At 49.3% G+C, this 21,190-nt stretch overlaps 1 protein-coding gene across 1 annotated transcript; it reads left to right on the top strand.

The window, feature by feature from the left end:
- The first annotated feature begins 215 nt into the window (after positions 1-215).
- Positions 216-19,997, top strand: PSMD11 (proteasome 26S subunit, non-ATPase 11). Its single transcript, XM_054281485.1, has 14 exons — positions 216-345; positions 1,732-1,833; positions 7,618-7,742; positions 10,385-10,456; positions 10,740-10,797; positions 12,924-13,118; positions 14,371-14,515; positions 14,735-14,795; positions 16,173-16,235; positions 17,055-17,180; positions 17,661-17,696; positions 18,843-18,894; positions 19,471-19,613; positions 19,730-19,997. Exons 1-13 carry the CDS (start codon positions 255-257, stop codon positions 19,611-19,613), a joined length of 1,269 nt encoding a protein of 422 aa, XP_054137460.1. The 5' UTR covers positions 216-254; the 3' UTR covers positions 19,730-19,997.
- Positions 19,998-21,190: the final 1,193 nt, after the last annotated feature.

Genomic DNA, 21,190 nt, shown 5'->3' with positions numbered 1-21,190 from the left:
CACGCCCACCCAGGCCACGCCCACCCAGCTACCGAAATAGCTCACCAGGCCGCGCCCCAAACAGGCACCACGCCCCCTGCCGTCTGCGCAGGCGCAGTTCACTAAACCCCTCCTCCCAGCCCCGCCCCTCCGCACTCCCCGCTCGTTCCAACGCCCGCGAGCCCGGGACTGCAGTTCCCAGCATGCCGCGCGCGCGGAAGGGGCGTGGCCGCGGCGCCGCTTCCGTGCTGGCGGCGAGGCGGAGGAGCGGCAAGATGGCGGCGGCGGCGGTGCTGGAGCTGCAGCGCGCGCAGTCCCTGCTCTCCACCGACCGCGAGGCCTCCATCGGCATCCTGCACTCCATCGGTGAGCGCCGGCCCGCCGCCCGCGCCGCCCGCGCCCCGCCGCCGCCCGCGCCGCGCCGAGCCCCGCGCCGCCGCCGCTGCTGACTCACCGTGCGCGCCGGGCGGGAGCGCGGCCTGGGCCCGGCCCCGCTGCGCTGCCCCGCGCCGGGACGGCACCGGCGGCGGCCCCCGCGCGTGGGGGCACGGGCGGCAGCGGCTGTCGGTGCGGCGGCGGGGCCGGTGCCCGCTGCGTGCCCGCGGAGCCGCTCGGAGCAGCCCCGGAGCCCGGCCGGCCGCTCCTCCCAGTCCCGCTGGAATGAACGCGGCGGCCCGGGAGCCCCGATCGGACGGTGCCGGTAGCGCGGGGTGTCGGGGCGGTTCGGGGCGCGGTGTCACGGCCCGGTCCCGCCGTGCCCTAGGCCGGGAGCCTCCGATGTTTCCGCCGGTGCCGCGGCCGGAGCGGCTCCCTCGGGGTTCGCTTCTCCCCGCCCGGGGAGCGCTCGGTGCTTCGGGGGTGCGGGCACCGCGCGGGGCCGGGGGTGCTCGGTGTGCTTGGTCCTGGTGACCTCTGTGGAGATGTTGTCACCCCCGTTGTCCCCTCACTTTGTCGGGGAAGTTTCCGAGTTTCCCGGTGCTGCCCGGCTCTCAGAGCTCTGTCTGTTTGTTTGTCCCGCCGTGTTTTGCTCGTCCCGGGGTCGGGCTCGGCCAGGACTCAGCCCCTGGTGTGGGTGGCAGCGTCAGGAGTGGCCCTGGCAGTGTCGCTGTGATGTTTTCCTCCTTCAGAGCGAGGTTCTTTCACTTTTGGTGGGGAATCAGAGCGGTGAGAGCCGCAGCTGCAGTTCCCAGAGCCGGGTTTGGTTCTGTTTGTGTGGAGTTGGAGCAGCTCCCTGTGCTGGGGGTGGTGGCAGGGAGGGATGGATCACTCCCATGGAGCTGGGGCTGTGCTGCTGCCTGTCACTTGTCCCTTTATCTGCCTCGGAGCAGAGGGTGGTGGCACTGCCAGGACACCAGGGTGGGGAGGGCTGTACCCACCTCACTGTGCTTGTCCGTGGGATCTCAGTTTAATACACAAAGCAGCAACAGCAGCAATGCCAGAGTGGAGCGTCCAACCCCAGAAATGCCATTAAATGTCTCTTGTGCTCTGGTGTGTGGTGCTGGCTCTGAGTGACACAAGCTGAGATTGTTCAAACCTGGAGCTGGAGTGATCAGGGCTGGTAAAACCTCTGTGGAGCACAGAGCTCTGCAAACTTCCCTGCTCTGGATTTAAACTTCCCAGAGCTCTTGGGCCAGGCTGAGCTCCCTGTTGGAGCAGGTTCTGCTCAGGGCACACACCCAGGAGCTGAGCAGCAGGGATGGTTTCCACCTCAAACACCACTCAAGGCAACTTTCCTGCTCTTTCTCTCCCCAGTGAAACGTGATGTCCAGGAAAACGATGAGGAAGCAGTGCAAGTCAAAGAGCAGAGCATCCTGGAGCTGGGGTCACTGCTGGCCAAGACTGGGCAGGCAGAAGGTGAGCCTGAAATCAGGAGTTGGGGTAACAGCCAGGAGATCCTGCCTGAATAAGGATTTATCTCCTTGCTTAGTGGGACAGCTGGAAAAACAGCTTTTGGCAGGAAGTGCTCTCTCAGAGACAGGACAGAAACTAAAATCCAAATAAAGAACATCAATATTAATCTGCTGTTGCTTGACCCAGTGTTCCAAACAATGCACAGTTCAGTCTGTGGCCTTTGATGTGGGGCTGTTTCAGTGTGGGTGACTGAAGTTTTGCTAAGTTGTTCTGTTTGAGATGAGAGGTGTCTCCTGCTTGCTTTTAAATGGCAAAGTTTGTCCCATGAAATATTTTCTCACCAGCATCTCTCACAATCCATTGATTTATCTGCTGGCCATGACATCAGCAGCCCCTGTCCAGCTCTGCAGGGGACAGTCCCTCTATTGTGAGTGCCAGGGGACAGGGATGGAGTTGAGTTCTCTGTTCAGTGATGATTTGGAGTCTGTTGCTGTCTCCTCAAGGCAGCCCTTGGTTGTTTTGCACTCAGCAGTTTGGGGCTGTGCCTTTTTCCTGGAGCATTTCAGGACACTCTGTGTCTGTGCCCAGAGTTTTCTGTGGAAATGTTTCCTGTGGGGTGGGGAAAGCACCCAGCAGCAGTTCAATCCCACTGCAAGGGACACCAGAGCAGCTCATGGAAAGTTCCTGAGGGCTCAGCCACAGCTCCAGGTCACAGTTTGTGTCTATTGTGCAATGTCCCTTGGTGTCCCTGGGGAAACTCGAGTTGGGCTGGGCATTCCAGCCCTGTCCCACTGTGGGTGGCACTTGGACAGGGCTGACTGCTCCTGAAAGGTGCTGTCCTTGTCACCTCACTCAGGTTCCTCTGATTCCTGCTTTTGGGGTCTCTGGGGACAAACAAACCCCTCAGATCAGCTCAGGCTTTTCCTGAGGAAGCTGCTGTGCCTGTGCCCTTCCTGGCTAAGGTCAGGAGCTCTGTGGGTGTCTGTGCTGTGCCAGTGCCCTTTGCACCCTGCTCTTTGCTCAGCAGAGAGCACCAAACATGATCAGCAGGGCAGATGTGTGTGTTTGGGTGAAAAAGGGGAAATCAGAGTTTCTCCAGGTCAGTGTGGATGGTGGGCAGAGTTCTTGTGGCCTCCTCAGCTCTGCAGGGTTGAGTTTGAGCTGAAGTTTGGTACAAGGATAAAGAGCTCCAGGGTTTTCCCAGAGGGTGGTGGTTGATGGCTTTATTTTCTTTGAAGGGGAAGGTTGAGGAATTAAAAGTACCACTGTGAACTTACCAAACTCAGGGCTGTGAGAGGCAGACATGGGATGTATTTGTGGTCTGTTAAAGGCACCAATAACTGCAGAGTGAGTTCTGGAGGGAAGGAAATGAACTTAGAGCCATTCAGGAGCCCCTTGTGTGTGTGCAGCTCAGAGGGAGATCAGCAGGACCTGGAGGTGTTTTCTGGAGTTGTGGCGATGAAGGACAGGCTACCCTGGCTTAGGGTGCTGCTGGAGCTGTGGGAAGGGCTCTGGCCCTTCCCCTCCTGTCACCTGTCTGGGTAGGAGTGACAGTTTGGGGGCAGCAGCACCATCACAGGTACAGCTGCCCCCAGAGCCCCCAGGGCTGGGATTTCATCCTGTGCCTTTCACCAGGTACAGCTGCCCCCAGTGCTGGGCTCACGCTGGGATTTCACCCTGGGCCTTTCACTGCACAGAGTTTGGTTTTAGCCAGGAAATTCTGGGACAGGTTTGAGGGGTTCCAGTCCCCCAAGGGGTGGTGACTGCACTGTCCATTAAGTTCTGTTTGTGCTAAATCTGCATTTTGGGATGTTTAGAAATCTTCCAGTGCCTTAATGGGCTCCAGGAGCTGGAGAGGGACTTGGGCAGGACCCAGGGAATGGTTCCCAGTACCAGAGGGCAGGGATGGATGGGATATTGGGAATGAGGAATTGTTCCCTGGGAGGGTGGGCAGGCCCTGGAATAGAATTCCCAGAGCAGCTGGGGCTGCCCCTGGGTCCCTGGCAGTGCCAAGGCCAGACTGGAGCCCCCTGGCACAATGGAAGGTGTCCCTGCCATGGCAGGGGTGGCACTGGATGGACTTTAAGATCCCTTCCAACCTAAACCATTCTGTGATTCTGTTGCTACTGAGCTGCAGCCTTTCTTTACAAAAATAACAATAATAGAATTGACTCCCTTCAATCTTTAATCTTTACCAAGCAGATAAAATTGTAGATTGATTACTAAACTTGTAGATTGGTTACTTTTCTTTCTGGTGACAGTTCCAGGTTTTATAGCATTTCACAGAGCTGTAGGGTTGGAATATCTGGGATTGGGAATTTGGACATGTACAGTGTTAGCTGGTGGTTACTTTTCTTTGTGGCAGTTCCAGATTTTTATAGCATTTCACAGAGCTGTAGGGTTGGAATATCTGGGATTGGGAATTTGGATGTGTGCAGTGTTAGCTGGTGGAAGCACTTCCCTGAGGATGAGCTGCAGGCTTCATTTTCCAGAGCTGCTGCTGCTTATCACTCCTGCAGAGCTGTCAATCCCACCCCTTTACCAGGCATTGCATTTTCTTTAGAAAAATCAAACCCTAAAAATAGTTGCTGGTTACGTTGGTAGGAGAGAGAAATTTCTGTGGGAACTTTGAGGCTGCCTGGCTGAGTGTGGAGTTTGCAGAATGCACAGCTGCATTCCAGCTGTTGGCTTGGGCTCTGCTTTCTGGGGAGTTCTGGGGCACATCATGGGATGCTAAACAGTGCAGTGTGTTCCACTGGAGTTTTCCTTCTTTATTCTGCAGTTCCTGTGGGAAAGAGTGAGTTGGGCACTGATCCCACTGGTCCTGAGGAGCTGGGGGAGGCAGGGATGCACAGGGGGAGGGTTCCTGGTGCTGCTTGGGAGCTGCTGGGTCTTGGAGAGCCTCAATTCAATCCAGAGCCCACCTTTCCCAGCTCCCAGCAGATGCTGGAGAGGAGCTCTGTGCACAGCTGATTTGTTGGGTTGTGCTTGTTTGTGTTTGTTTGCTGTGTGTGAGACCAAAGCATTTGCCTTGCATTAAAATAATTGGGATTTGCATCCAGGACTTGTACTGGAGGTTAAATAAACCCAGACTGGGTGGTGTGGGGAAAGCCATGGAGCAGCAGGTTCCTTGTGGAGTGAGCACTGCCTGCAGCTTGCAGTCTGAGGTGTGGAAGTAGCTGCACCTTAAGTGTAGGAAAATCTGCTTGTTTATGCTGTGGCAGAGAGAAAATGAAGCTTTTCTGGGAGCAGCTGTGGCACAGAGCACCCTGTGGTGTTCTTGTAGTGAATCTGGGGACTTTGCTGGGCTCTGGGTTTGTGCTTTGCTGGGCTCTGGGTTTGTGCTTTGCTGGGCTCTGGGTTTGTGCTTTGCTGGGTTCTGGGTTTGTGCTTTACTGGGTCAGGGTTTGTGCTTTGCTGGGCTCTGGGTTTGTGCTTTACTGGGTCAGGGTTTGTGCTTTGCAGGGTCAGGGTTGGTGCTTTGCTGGGCTCTGGGTTTGTGCTTTGCTGGGCTCAGATTTGGGTGCTTTGCTGGGCTCTGGGTTTGTGCTTTACTGGGTCAGGGTTTGTGCTTTGCTGGGCTCTGGGTTTGTGCTTTGCAGGGTCAGGGTTGGTGCTTTGCAGGGTCAGGGTTGGTGCTTTGCAGGGTCAGGATCTCCTGCTCTGCAGTTTGGGAATTAAAGCTGAGGATCACACTTGAGTTAAGTTCTGTTTGTTCTAAATCTGCACTTTGAGATGTTCAGAAACCTTCCAGGAGCTGGAGAGGGACTTGGACATGACTTGGGAATGGCTCCCAGTGCCAGAGGGCAGGGATGGATGGGATATTGGGAATGAGGAATTGTTCCCTGGGAGGGTGGGCAGGCCCTGGAATAGAATTCCCAGAGCAGCTGGGGCTGCCCCTGCATCCCTGGCAGTGCCAAGGCCTGGACAGGGTTTGGAGCCCCCTGGGACAGTGGGAGGTGTCCCTGCCATGGCAGGGGTGGCACTGGGTGGGCTTTGAGGTCCTTCCCAACCCAAACCTTTTTGGGATTCTGTGATCACTGTGAGTGATTGGAAAAAGTGAGTTCTACGTGTTAAGGGTGTGATAAATGAGGTGTATCAGGCTTGATTAAACTTCAAGTAAATAGGTTAAAAATAAAAAAGATGAAGAATAATGTGCAGATATTAATAAGATGTTGTTATAACAATTAGCATTAGCATTCTTTTGCATTACTGCTAAATGAAATACAGAGGAACCCTTGTTTACATTTGTTTTTATTGGAATCCTTCCAACCTGAAATTCTCCTGATACTCCTCCATATACTAATTGAAATAAAATTAGACTAATCTCTTATTTTAGTTTTGATTCAGTACCAGTTTGGTGTAGAAGATTTCTGAATTAGTCATTGCCACCTTTGTTTTGATTTTGCTTTTCTGTGCAACCTTGTAAACACAGTAGTGTGAGATCCACCTGATATTTGGGTGAGAGTGGGAAATCTGGGGCAGAGAGAGCTGTGGTTTCAGTGTGCAGACTTGGTGCTGATGAGTCAGCACTGAACCCTGCCCCTGCAGGATCATCTTCCCAAAGTGGGAGCAGGACCTCCCCAAAGCCACGTGGTGTTTGTTGTAGGAGACTTTTCACTTGTGCTCTGCACTTCCAACGTTCCCTGGTGCCTCTGGGTGCTGGAGCTGCCACATTCCTCTGCTCCCTGGCTGTGACAGCTTCAGTGTTTCTCCATTAAAAAAAAGACATTTCCTTTTTCCACCTCTTATAAATGTGAATTCATGAGGAGACTTAGAAGAGAAATGTAGTTAAGGGAAATCAGAGCTGATCAGATCAAGGTGGAGCTGGAGTGTTAAGGAATGTGGTTTTCCAGTGGTGGAGCACCAGGTGGATCCTGTCACAGACATCTTTTATGAAAAATCCTTTCTTTAGGATTTTTCCTCCTGAGAAGCTGAGAGGCCTCAGGAACAAAATGTAAACAATGGTTATTTGTTTACATTTAACAATAAATGCTGTGGAATGCTGTGATGGATCTGTGATTGGCCTGTGTTGGTTGTTTCTAATTAATGGCCAATCCAAGTGAGCTGGCTCAGTCAGAGAGTCTGAGCCACAAGCCTTTGTTATCATTCCTTCTTTTTCTATTCTTAGCCAGCCTTCTGATGAAATTCTTTCTTCTATTCTTTTAGTATAGTTTTAATGTAATATAGACCATAAAATAATAAATCAGCCTTCTGAAACATGGAGTCAGATCCTCATCTCTTCCCTCATCCTCAGACCCCTGTGAACAGTCACAGGATCCAACATCCTGGGCTTGGCTAGGTGGGGCAGATTAAAGCATGAAACTGTGAGTTAATAAAAACACACCTAAATGATAAACTCCCTCCCTGATTTTATAGAAAAATCTCAGAACATTTAACAAATCCTTACATTATAAACTTTACATTATAATCGTTACATTATAAACTCCCTCCCTGATTTTATAGAAAAATCTCAGAGCATTTAACAAATCCTTACATTTTAAAGGTGAGGCAGTTACAGCTGGGGGAGCTGCAGTGGCAGGCAGTGCTGGGCTGAGGCTGCAGCCCCTGTGTATTCCCTGTTTGCTCCAGGGCTCCCTGCAGGTGACATTTGTCATTCTGTCCTCTGGGTGATGCTGAAAAAGCACCTGGGAAAGGTTTGCTGTGACAAATCCCCACCTGGGAAACCTTTGCTGTGACAAATCCTGGTGCATGCCATGTGTGGCTGCTCCACTGGGCTCAGCTCTTGGCTGGGGGGGTGAATCTGATGTTTTGGTGTTTTTGCAGAGCTGGGAGGACTCCTGAAGTACGTGAGGCCCTTCCTGAACTCCATCAGCAAGGCCAAGGCTGCTCGCCTGGTGCGCTCCCTGCTCGACCTCTTCCTGGACATGGAGGCAGCCACAGGACAGGAGGTGAGGCTGCAGCACCAGGCTGTTCCTCAAAAGCCTGCAGCACCATGATCTGACCTAGTTTGCTTCTCACTGAAGAATTATTCATGGCAGGAAAGCAGGGTTTTAATGCATTTGGATGTGTTTTATAAATAAAACATCAGATAATTGAATTTATAACCATTTTTTTACTGCAGGTCTCTCCCTGCTGCAGTTTGGGAGTGATTCCCACCATGGGCATTTGTCTTAGATTCTTGTTGCTTCCTCAAGTTGAAGTTTAGATTTGATATTAGGGAAAATTCCTTTACTGAGTGGGTTGTCCAGCCCTGGTGGTGGAGTCCCTGTCCCTGGAAGGATTTAAAAGCCCTGTGGAGGTGGCACTTGGGGACATGGGTCAGTGGTGGCCTTGGCAGTGCTGGGGGAATGGTTGGACTCTGATCTTCTCATCAGCTCCATAGCATACATTGTCTTAGTTTTTCCTTTTTTTTTTACCCAATTTTTGCTTTTTTTGGGAGCAGGATAAGGACAGGAGCACCTTGGGAGGTGGCACAGGAGGGGTCTGAGCAGCAGGTTGGGGACAAAACCCCCCTGAAATCTCACTCTGGGACTGGCAGATTGCAGGCTGGAAAGGTTCTGCCATGCTGAGGGGCAGGTGACATTCTCATTAACCAAATTAGCCAAAATTAGCCAAATTGGAACTGTCAAGTAACCCAGGCAATGTGGCAATGTCCCTTGTTTGCTGCTCATTCATTGTGGGTAAGAAATAGTGACAGAATATTTCCCCCTCTTTCTTGAACAGATGAACTCGGGGGAAATGGGTTGGGATGTTCAGGTGAGAAAGGAGAACTCCCAAAAGTGTCAGGAGAAAATGAGCAGCTGCAGGCTTTTCTCAGGGTCATTTGGTGTGAAGGACAATGTTCAAATGCAGTTGCAGATGAACAAGTTGAAGTAATGGTGATGGAAATAATTAAGAGTCAGAAAAAAATTGTAATTTTAGAGCATATTCTGAAGCCAAACCCAAAACCTGAAGGAAAGATGACATCAACCAGTGAGATCCTTGATGCAGAGGAGGAACAGGTTGGAGTAATGGTGATGGAAATAATAAAAAGTCAGAAAAAATTGTAATTTTAGAGTATGTTCTGAAGCCAAACCCAAAACCTTAAAGAGAGAGGAGATCAACCTGGGGCAGGTGACATTCTCATTAGCCAAAATTAGCCAAATTAGAACTGTCATCCTCTAGTGCAGGTAGCTCAGGCAATGTCCCTTGTTTGCTGCTCAGTCCTTGTGGGTAAGAAATGGTGACAGAATATTTCCCTCTCTTTAACAGATGAGCTCAGGGGAAATGGGGTGGGGTGTTCAGGTGAGAAGGGAGAACTCCCAAAAGTGTCAGGAGGAAATGAGCAGCTGCAGGCTTCTCTCAGGGTAATTTGGTGTGAAGGACAGCGTTCAAATGCAGTTGCAAAAGAACAGGTTGGAGTAATGGTGATGGAAATAATAAAAATTCAGTAAAAATTGTAATTTTAGAGAATATTCTGAAGCCAAACCCAAAACCTGAAGGAAAGATGACATCAACCTGGGGCAGGTGACATTCTCATTAGCCAAATTAGCACAAAATTAGCCAAAATTAACCAAATTAGAACTGTCATCCTCTAGTGCAGGTAGCTCAGGCAATGTCCCTTGTTTGCTGCTCATTCATTGTGGGTGAGGAACAGTGACAGAATATTTCCCTTTCTTTCTTGAACAGATGAACTCAGGAGAAATGGGTTGGGATGTTCAGGTGTGAAGGGAGAACTCCCAAAGTGTCAGGAGGAAATGAGCAGCTGCAGGCTTTTCTCAGGGTAATTTGGTGTGAAGGACAACGTTCAAATGCAGTTGCATAGGAACAGGTTGGAGTAATGGTGATGGAAATAATAAATAGTCAGAAAAAATTGTAATTTTAGAGAATATTCTGAAGCCAAACCCAAAACCTGAAGAAAAGATGGCATCAACCTGTGAGATCCTTGATGCAGCAATCTCAAATCCTTTCAGAATGCTCTCCTTCCTCAGGGTAGCTCACATCCAGAGTGCTCCCAGGAGCCCAGTAAAGCAGTGAAATTGGAGATTTCTCCAGCTCCTAATGCTCCTGCTATCACCCTGTAATAAATTGAGACTTCATAATGGCTTTTCATAAAATGCTCACGTTTAATGAGCAGTGAGGAGGAGCTGACAAGGCCTGCAGGGCTGAGCTGCAATCCAGAGGGTTTGGGAAGAGCAGTTCCTGAGCCTGGCACCACAGGATGACTTGCTGTGTGTTATGGGCCAGATAAGATAAAATAATATCTCAGCAGCTCTGCTTTATCCATCAAAGGAATCTCAGCCTGAAAAAGATGGGAAGATTCTGAGTTTTTTTGCTGTGCTTTGAAATGATGGAGGAGGCCCCCAAAGCAGAGCCCAGCACCTCTGCTGCTTTATAACCATTACTTGATCTATCTAGGCCCTAAAGCACATGAAATTTATTTTTCTTTATTGGAAATACACCATGACTGTGGGTTTAAACTCTGGGAGAGCATTGCTGCCTATCCCAAATGCTTCCATTTGACACTTCTGGTGGTGTTGGGACCCATTTGAGGGGGGCACTGACAAAGCAAATGTCCAGAATTGATTTATTTCTTTCTGCTCCCTTCAAGGTTGACCTGTGTTTAGAGTGTATTGAATGGGCCAAATCAGAGAAAAGGACTTTCCTACGCCAGGCTCTGGAGGTAGGTGCCACATCCCAAATGTGGGGAGCAGCATCATCCCCTTGGCACATTGAATACCTGGAAAAGCAGAGCACTTGTGTGCAATTAATGTCAGGGGAGGGCATTAATTACACTGAAATTCTCTTTAAAAATGCAAAGTTTTACTCCTTGTGCAGGAGGCCTTGCATGACTGGACCACACAATGTGACAAATACACATTAAAATAGTGAAATTTGTGCAGAGAAGAATACAAAAGTTCATTTCACAAAACAAATCTCTTCCGGTTTCCTTTTCTGTTCTCCAGGCCAGGCTGGTCTCTCTCTACTTTGACACCAAGAGGTACCAAGAAGCTCTGCAGCTAGGTGAGGCTCCCACTAGGTGGTGATAAATCTTTGCTTTTCATTCACTGCTGCCAAGGAAAGCCAGCACGTGTCTCACATTCCTTGAGAGGTTTTGCAGGATTTGGGTTTTAATTCCTCAGTGCTGGTGCAGTTCTGTCTGTAGCTGGGTGATGACAGCTCTTAGAGGTGTTTTTGTTCTCTGTTTCACCATCCTCACCCATCTCACCTGGGCCTCAGACCAGTTTGGGGGGGCTTGGAGCAGCCTGGGAGGTGTCCCTGCCCATTTTTGAGCTTTAAGGCCCCTTCCATCCCATTCTGTGATTTGTTCATTGCAGATAATTTTGGGAGCTGTATCCAGTTGAAAGCCACAGGTTTAGCTCCTACTGGAATATTCTGCTCTGGCCACAGAGGCTGAAAACAGAAAAGAACTTTTTTCCAATTTGCTCAGGAAATGGCAAAACCTCTGTGGGTGTCATTAGGGAGGCTTTAAGAATTTGCCCCTGCACCACCCAAGGGATGGAAATGAACCAGTGAACTCCTGCTCTGCCCCAAAGCTGAGTGAAGCAGGGCCTCTGCAGCTCCCCTGGTGCTTTTAAAATGCTCATTTTGCAAATGCCTGCAGTGCTGTAAGTGAGGCTTAAGCTGTAATTGAGATTGAAGGTTCAAGTGAGGTTTAAGCTGTCAGTGAGGTTTAAGCTGTCTGAGGGGTGTTGGCACAGCCTGAACTGCTCACCTGGGACCCAGACCTTCTTAACCTGTATGGTGGCACGAGCCTGTGTCACGTCCAGAATCCCCTGGTGACATGTATCTCGTCAGAATATTGAGTTCATGGAATTCAGGGTGGAATTAGAACTCATTTGCAAAGGGACAGGTAATGAACTCAGGTTTAAACTGACTCCAAAGCTGTGCTTAATTAATTTAATCCCTTGGCTGGTGGTGGGACAGCCTGGGGAGTTGGGAAGTCCCTCTGGGGCAGGCTCTGTGCCCTGTCAGGATGTCAGTGCTGTGCACAGCATTCCTGTGTGCTGAGGAGGTGGCCATGGGGAGTAGGTGCAGGCAGGGTCTCTCAGGGATGTTTCCAGGCAGAATCCATTTATTTCTGGCCAGTTCTGCAGTTTCAGCTCTGGTTATCAGCTCCTGAGCACAGCAAGGGAGGAGGAGGATTTTAGGAGACAAGTTTCCTCTGGGATTGCTCATTCACCACAAAGCTGTGATGTGGCAGCTTGTCCTGACATTTCTTAGGCTAAATCTGACCTGCAGATGTCATGAGAAAAATCATTCCTTCCTCATCCCGTGTCCTCAGGAGTTTCTTGAGGGTGCTCCATGCTGCCAAGGGGGCACTTGTGCAGCAGAGGGAAATGCCAGGGTGCCCATCCCAGCTGCCCATCCCCTCCAGGGCACTGTGCTGCCCACACCCCACACCTCTGCCACAAAACTGCTTCATCCTCCTGCTGTGCACTGCCACTGTGCCCCCATTATTCCCTCTCCATTGCTTTTCCTTGGAAGGACGGGTTGTGTGAGCCTCAGGTCCCTCTCTGAAAGCCCTGGTGCTGGGGGAGGGTGGGTGGCTGTAGCCATGATATTTTCTGAAAAATCCTTTCCTGAGGATATTTTCAGCTGAGAAGCTTCAAGAACAAAATGTAAACAATGGTTTTCTGCTGCTGTGGAATGCAACAGATGCATCTGGGATTGGTCTCATGTGGTTGTTTCTAATTAATGGCCAATCACAGCCCAGCTGGCTCAGACTCTCTGTCCAAGCCACAAACCTTTGTTATCATTCTTTCCTTTTCTATTCTTAGCCAGCCTTCTGATGAAATAGCCTTTCTTCTATTCTTTTAGTATAGTTTTAATAGAATATACATCATAAAATAATAAATCAGCCTCCTGAAACATGGAGTCAGATCCTCAATTCTTCCCTCATCCTGAGACCCCTGTGAACACTGTCACAGATGGCCCCTGGAGAGGCTTTTTGTGGATGTTTTGTGGGTGCTGATGCAGAGCAGCTCACAGTTCTGTCCCTCCCTGACAGCCCTGGCTGCTGGGGAGGGTGGGTGCCCCTGGAGAGGCTTTGGGTGGATGTTTTGTGGATATTCTGTGGGTGCTGATGATGCAGAGCAGCTCACAGTGCTGTCCTTGCCCTCTGCCAGGCTCCCAGCTGCTCAGGGAGTTGAAGAAGATGGATGACAAGGCACTGCTGGTGGAGGTGCAGCTCCTAGAGAGCAAGACTTACCATGCCCTGAGCAATCTGCCAAAAGCAAGAGCAGCCTTAACCTCGGCCAGGACTACAGCCAATGCCATCTACTGTCCCCCCAAGCTGCAGGCAGCACTGGACATGCAGTCAGGTGAGGCCTCCAGGACCAGGACAGCACCCAGCACTGTCCTGACACATCATTTGTCTGATATTTGTGTTTTATGAGAGAATCATGGGAAGTGGTGCTTGCTGGGGCTGTCACATTCACATTTTCTGAAAAAAACTCCCTTCAGCCAGGATTTTTCTCCTGGGAAACTGAAAAGTCTCAGAAAAAAATGAAAACAATAATAATTTCATTTGCTTCTCCTGTGTTTTGCTCATGTGGAATGTATTTGGAGATTGTTTACCTACAGGTGATTGTTTCATTGCATTCTGCTGTGAGTTGTTTTCACTCTTTGGCCAATCAGGGCCAAGCTGTTTTGGGACTCTGAAAAAAGTCACAAGTTTTCATTATATTAATATAATATTAATATAATATGGATATTAATATAATATAATACAATATAATATAATATTAATATAATATTAATATAATATAAATATAATATTAATATAATATAAATATAAATATAATACAAATATAATATAAATATAATAATCTAGTATAAATATAATATTAATATAATGTAATATATAATATAATAACATAATATAACAACATAATATAATATAGCATAACATAGCATTAATATAGCATTAATATAGCATTAATATAACATTATATAGCATTAACACTATATAGCATTAATATATTAATACAGTCTTATTATATTAATATATTAATGTAATATTATTATATTGATGCTATCTTTTTTAACATTCTGTAAGTATCCTTTCTGGATTCTTTAGTATAGTTTAGTATTCATCAATATAATACAGTATAATAAAATAATAAATTAGCCTTCAAGAACATGGAGTCAGGTGCATCCTTCCTTCCTGCCATGAGGGACCCTGCAAATACAACAGTGGGGCCTCAGGATGTCACCAGTTCTGCCTCAGGTGACATCAGCTTTGTTCCTGACACTTTCCAGGCCAGTTTGGAAGCTGCCAGTGGTGGAGGGTCCATGAGCTCCCCAGGCACTGCAGTTCCAGCCTCACTCTGTGCTCCTGGCCCATTACACATTGTTCCTGTCCCACTTTGCAGACACTCACCTGAAGTGCCCCAAGCTTGTCTGGCTAAAAATGTCCTTGTAAGAGAGGCTGTGGATTTTCTTCTGCTAGACATGAGGGGCGCAGGAGGAAAGGTTTCTCTTCACTGAAATCATAGATAAAGCACTGAACAACCAAATTATTCTGTCCTCTCCCAGCCATGCTCACAATTAACCTGTTTGTGCCTCTCCCAGGTATTATCCATGCAGCAGAAGAGAAGGACTGGAAAACAGCTTATTCATATTTTTATGAGGCGTTTGAGGGCAATGATTCAATTGACAACCCCAAAGCCATCACTGCTCTGAAATACATGCTGCTGTGCAAAATCATGCTCAACAGGTAGGTGCCAGCTGGTTCTGGGAAGAATTCTGCCTGTATTTCCAGGGGAAGGGCTTTTTGTTGAATTAATGGGCTCAAGCAGTGTCTTTATCACCTGATCAGTGCTCCTGGATTTGGGCTGCAGTTCTTTGCTGTCATTTGGGGATTTTTGGGGTGCTCTGGGGTTTAAGCTGACCATGTTCCTGTATAATTCCTCTGCTCCCTCCCCTGTGTCTGCAGCCCAGAAGATGTGCAAGCATTAGTGAGTGGGAAGCTTGCTCTGCGGTATGCAGGAAGACAGGTACAGAAATTTAACCCTTTCTACCTTCCTCTTACCTCAATGCTGCCTCAGTCTTCCTGTCAAACACTTTGCTCTTGTCATACCAAAATACCAATCACTCCTGAGTGTCCTGAACGAGATCCAGACCTGATTAAATTACCAGAAGTCTGTTGCCTTCAAAGGGTTTTACAGTGATTTTCACAACCAGAGAATTTGGGCTGCTCTCTTCATTTTCCCTGTTTTTCTCCTTTTCTTCATCAGCTACAAACTGCCTGATGCCATCAGCTCCTTGTCTCCCTGCTCTCAGTGCTTAAATCTGAGTTGCTGCTTTTATTTCATTGTATCCACTGCTGAGAATCCACTCCTGGCAGTGCAGCTCAGGCAGCCAAGGACGTGTGAAACCCCCTGCTTGTTCTGCCAGGCTGGGAAAACCACCCTCAAATTCAACTCAGGGGTGCTTTTAGGGGGTGCCAGGGGCTGTGCCAGGGGCTGTGCCAGGCTGGGATCCTGCTGCCCTCAGGGGCTGAGCTCAGCCTGGGCTTTGCTGTGACGCAGGAGCTGCTGCTCCCCTCCCACTGGGGATTGGGAATTAGCAGAGCTCAAAGGTCTGACGTGGGGATATCCCTGGTGGATCAGGAGGGGCAGCCCCAATCCTGCCTCATCCCTCTGCCCTGAGTGGCAGCTGAGGCTCCTCCCCAGAGCAGGGGATCCTGGCTGTGCTTTGAGCCAGCCCTGAGCAGCAATTCCTGCTGGGGGAGCAGGGAGAGAGCAGCCCTGGGGACAATCCTGAATATCCCCAGTGGGAAAGGACCACAAGGATCCAATCCAGCTCCTGGCTTTGCATAGGGCAGCCCCAAAAGATGGGGCAGCAGAAGCCTGGGGTGCACCAGAGGCACCAGACTGTCCTTGTCCTGTCCTCCCCACTCCTTGGGCTCTGCTCTGCTGTTCCCTGCTGGAATTACCAGTGTGGGGTGTAAATGGGCTTGTTTGGGGATGTGGTTTTTGCTTTATGGGGTGTAGAGAAGGCTCATTCCTGCTGCTGTCCATAGGAGCTGCTGCCCTGCCCCTGTCACTCAGCTGTGCTGGAGGGCCCAAAATGGCCACATTCATTAAGCAAGTGCCAAAATGCCTTAAAAACAGCATCAAACTCACTCCCAACCTGCAGCTGGTGCTGTCAGGGTGCTTTGTCCCTCTGGAGATGTTTCAGGTCCTGTCCTGCAGCTGCCAGGCTTCTCCTCCCCTCAGCAGCTGCTCTCACTCTCCCTGTGGCACTGACAAGGAACATTCCTGCTTTGTTGTTTGAGCACATTCCCAGGGTGCTGCACACTTGGCGTGCTCACCCTGAGAGGAGAATCCAGAGGGAAATAAATAACCTGCTCTGCTTCTCTTTCCCCACAGACAGAAGCACTAAAGTGTGTGGCACAGGCCAGCAAGAACCGGTCGCTGGCAGATTTTGAAAAGGTGAGTCAGGGACACAGAGGATGGGCAGAAGTGCCAGGTTTGGAATGTTGGAGAAGCTGTTACATCCCACAGCAGGAAACCATGGAAACATTGATGGAATGCATCAAGAAATACCCCCCAACAATCAACTGGCTGCGTTTTCAGTGCGTGGGGAGGAAACTTGGTTGAACCCAGTTTTTTCCTTTTTTTCTTGTTCTTTTTCTTCTTTTTTTTCTCCTTTTTTTTCCTCCTTTTTTTCTCCTGTTTTTTCTCCTTTTTCTTCTCCCTTCCTTTTTCTTCTCCCTTCCTTTTTCTTCTCCCTTCCTTTTTCTTCTCCCTTCCTTTTTCTTCCCCCTTCCTTTTTCTTCTCCCTTCCTTTTTCTTCTCCCTTCTTTTTTCCTCCCCTTTTTTCTCCTTTTTTTTTCTCCTTTTTTCCTTCTTTTTCTCTTTTTCCCCCTTCTTTTTTCCCCCTCTTTTTTTTTCTTTTTTTTCTTTCTTTTTTTTTTCCTTTTTTTTTTTTTCTTTTTGCAGAGCCAAATCAGAAGCAGTTTTCCTTTAGGTGCTGTCACTGTGATGTGTATCTCCCTAAAATTTTTCCTGGTTTCACAGGAATGCTGCAGAGCTCAGGCAGAGGATTCCCACATCAGGGTCCTGTCCTGCTCTGGGGCTCTCTGAGCTCCCTCAGGGTGGAGACAAAGCAGAGGCTGCTGTGACCTGCTGGTTTTTATCTAAATTAGGGATTGGATCAGCCATGGGGCTGGGCTGGGAGGGGATCTCATCCTCAGAGGACCTTGAGGAGCTGTTGCTGTGGAATGATTTCCTCCTGCCCTGTCCCCACAGGCTCTGACAGACTACAAGGTGGAGCTCAGGGACGACCCCATCATAAACACTCACCTGGCCAAGCTCTATGATAATTTATTGGAACAGAACCTGATCAGAGTCATTGAACCCTTCTCCAGAGTACAGGTAAATGTTTCCAGCAGCCCCTGGAGGGGCTGGACCCTCTGTTCCCATATGAACACTCCTTACTCTGAGCTGCTCAGCACTTTCAGAGCTCAGGGTTATCATGTTAAATCACAAGGAGGAGGCTGAAGGGACCTTTGGAGAGCCACATTCCAGTCATTGCCTTTCCAGCTGTTTCTCTCATGCTCTCTGACTGGCTTTTAACCCTCAAGGTGGCAGCATTTGGCTTTGAAGGCCTCTGTGCCATAATCTTGGAGAAGAGATTTCACCTTTCAGACTGAAATGGCTTTAAGGTCCAGTCCATCTTAGTTAAAATCAAATGTGAAACCTGAAGGACCTGAAGCTGCAGAGTGGAGAAAACCACTGGGGATATTTAGGCCAAAGCATTTCCAGGCCCTTGAGCAGGTCCATGGAAGAGCCCCAAACCTCTTTGTGTGTCCAAATTGCAGCTGAAGATTAACTGAATGTTGGTCTTTCTTATAGATTGAACACATATCCAGCCTCATCAAGCTCTCAAAGGTAAGAACCTCACCAGAAATCAGTGCCAGTGTTCAGAGGAGTTGGGCTTAAATGGCATTTGTCATGAACATGAAGGGTGACAGATGAGATCCACAGCATTTCCAGGCAAATCTCACCCTTGGGAATAAACTCTGACCCAGGCAGCTCCTGGGAGGCATTGAGGCTTCCTGTGCTCCAGACTTTGCTGTGCTGTTCCCTTCCCCCATGGGTTTTACTCTTGCTCTCTATTGGAGGCAGATTTTCCTCTGCCCTGTTGTGACCAGCCCGGTGTTCCCCCATGGCCTGTGTTTAATCCCCTGAGTGCCCCCAGGGGAACCTTGCTAGACCCTTAAAGATCCAGGATCCAGCTAATCAGCCTGCAGTGGCATTAGGGATGTGTCTGTCACACTGGCTGTGCAGTCAGTGCTTTACACATAATCCCAGACAGATTCAGTTTTAGGGGAATCCACTGTAATCCCAGCCAGCTGCACCCCAGGGCTGCTGTCTTGTGCTGGCATTAAGGGCAGAGCTTGGGAAGTGAGCTGAGCTCAGCCTTTGTGCTCACAGAATCCCTGAATCATTCAGGTTGGAAAAGAGAGATCATTGAGTTCATTGAGATATTCCCCCAGCACTGCCAAAGCCACCCATGTCCCCAAGTGCCACATCCACAAATGTGTTAAATCAGAGATTTCACCTCTGCCCTGGGCTGGACAATGAAGAAATTTTCCCTAATATCCAACCTAGACCTCCCCTGGCTCACAGTCTGCACCCAGCTGGTGGTGTTTAACACATCCTTAATTTAGGATATTCAGGATATGAAAAAATTCAGACTAAAAATTGCTTTGTGCCTCCTGTGGCCTTTCCTGCTGCTGGGCAGGAGCTCTGCTGGGTGGATTAAATAAAACTTGGCCAACTCTTGTCTAAATCCTTGCTGAACTGAGTTAGAAAGTTCCAGAACCCCCACAGGTATGAAGTGACAGCTACAGTGTCACCTGTGGGCCAGGGGACACCCTGCTGCTCCCTCATTAACAGCTGCTCTCTAATTTTCTGAGGCATCAGGGAGGAGCAGCTGCTCATGTCCCACCAGGGCTGTCAAGTGTGCAGCAGCAAAGTCCATGTTGTTTTATGTGTTCTGGGAGACTTTTTAATATTCTGCTTCACTTTCAGGCTGAGGTAGAAAGGAAACTGTCACAGATGATCTTGGACAAGAAGTTTCATGGTGAGTGCATCCCTCAGCTCTGACTGCCCTGTGTTTGTACAAGCTGTGGCTGGCTGTTTGTGTCCAGAACATTCTGTTGGTTGCTGTGGCTTGGCTGCTGCCCCAATAACCCCTCAGATAACCAGCTGTCCCCTTGGTCCTTTTGTCCCCTTGGTCCTGTGGTCCCTGGATGTGGCTGAGCCAGGGCAATGCCAGGGAGCAGCACAGGGCACTGTGAGGGGACAGAGCCCACCTGGCACCTGGGCACAGCTGCAGGATAAACCAGCTGTGCTGAGCCTTCCTGCTGGGCACAGAGAAGGCAGGGAGGTGGTAGGGGATGGCAGCAATGCTCATCTCCTGGATGGCTTCTCTGGGATGTGGCTTTTTCTGGGAATGCTAAAGTTCTCTGGGATGTGGCTTTTTCTGGGAATGCTGAAGCAGTCCTGGCCAAAATCAGCCAGCCCAGCCCAACACGTGAGCCCTTCCCAAACCCTGCACAGCCCCTGCAGATCTTCCTGGGGTAGATCTCTAATTCCTGCTGTCTGGAAGCTGTGACCCATCGAGCATCCCAGAGCTCAGAGCTGCTTGTGCCCACAGGAATCCTTGACCAGGGCGAGGGCGTCCTGATCATCTTCGACGAACCCCCCGTAGACAAAACTTACGAGGCCGCCCTCGAGACCATTCAGAACATGAGCAAAGTAGTGGATTCGCTCTACAACAAAGCCAAGAAGTTGACATAGGTGAGTGGGGGCTCCCAGGGGGCTGCAGAGCTCTGGGGTCACTGCTGAGCCCTGCCATGTCCCCGAGCCTTGTCCCCTCTCCTGTCGAGTGACGTGGCTCTGTTTTCTCTTTGCAGAGTTGAATTTGCTAGCTGTCATTTGGAGAGTGTGTGTGACAGGAGAGTGAAACCTTTGGGAAAATGTTAGGAGACTTTTTTTTTTTTCTTCTTTGTTCTACTTTTCGCTCGGAAAGTTTTTAAACTTCCTCATCCGGTGCATCTTGTATTCCAGACGATGCGTGTTCCAGTTTCCATGTAATCTTTACTGGCCGAACTTTGTATCTGGGGGGGGAATATTGTTTAAACAAAGAGGGTATTCTAAATAAAAGGAAAAAGGCTTACACTACCTAAACATGTGCTTTCCACTTCCTGAGGGACGGCAGAGTTCAGCAGGGACAGCGTTTTGTTACCAGTAGGTGCCCAAATCCACTTGGTCTCATCTCCTCCGGCCCGAAATCGGAGACGTGCTGGCGGTGAGCGAGCAGCCAACTCGATTCCATTTGTACTGAACCAAACAACCCCAAAATGTACAGACAGACTGCTGGTTTCTTTTCCATCCTCAAGGCCTGCGACCCCCTGGAAGCAGCAGCAGCAGCAGCAGCTCCGCGATGGTTTTGCTGCGGGCTGGAGGGGACGGCGCAGCTCTCCTGGAGCCTGACCTTGCATGCTCTTGTCTAAGATAGATTTCAGTGTTCCCTCCCTCCCCACCTGCACTGTAGGAGGAGCAGGTGGCCATGGGCGGGCTCCAGCCGTGCCTGTGAGCTCTGGGTCCCCACTGAGGTGGGACAGCCCCATTGGGAGCTCCCTCCTCGGCCCCAAAGCCCTGGGGTGGATGGAGCGTGGTGTGTTCCAGCATGTTCCATTTTCTGGTGAGGTTTCCAGTAAGTTTTAATGCCATTTGGGCAGTGTAAGCTTCTGCATCTCTGTCCTGCTCATCTTTGTTTTTTTTTCTTTCCCCTCTGTCTCTATTTCCCTCTCCACCTTTTTCTTACAAAATTTATATTTTGTAAAAGGATTCTGTTTTATCAGGAAATATTTTGCCTTCATGCTGACTCTTAGACTGGCTGATTTTTTTCCCCTTTTCTGTTCACATTTTGATCTCTCCAACCTTTTATTTTATTTTATTATTCTTAATTTCCATCTCCTCCAGTCAGTCGCTGTTTGGGTTTTTGGCACCATCAATATCAAATGTACAAACGGTTCTTGCTAACCAACACCAGGTATATCTGATGTTCAGATGAGTTCCAATAAAGAATTTTTTTTTCAAAATCCTCTGTCTCCTGTCTTCAGCCACCAGGGCTGGTCCTTTACTTAGGAAGGGTGGGATCATTCCTCACCAGAGCATCCTTGGGGACCATATTTTGGAGACACCAGATGGGACTCTTTGAGTTGGCATCACAAAAGATTTATGGATTGTGACATGACCCTGGCACAACAAGTTCTAGTGCACTGAATGTATAATAATAATTATTATGTTGAAAAGTGGATTAAATGTCCTCTCACCCCTCCAGCCTTTCCTGATCATGCCCTTTTGCTGTA

This window comes from Melozone crissalis, unplaced genomic scaffold (genome assembly GCF_028551555.1).
Source record: "Melozone crissalis strain CALT ecotype California unplaced genomic scaffold, PUWL_Pcris_2 ptg000032l_1, whole genome shotgun sequence".
NCBI lineage: Eukaryota > Metazoa > Chordata > Aves > Passeriformes > Passerellidae > Melozone > Melozone crissalis.
Note: the sequence above shows the minus strand (reverse complement) of the source record. Positions and strands in the feature narration are given on the sequence as shown.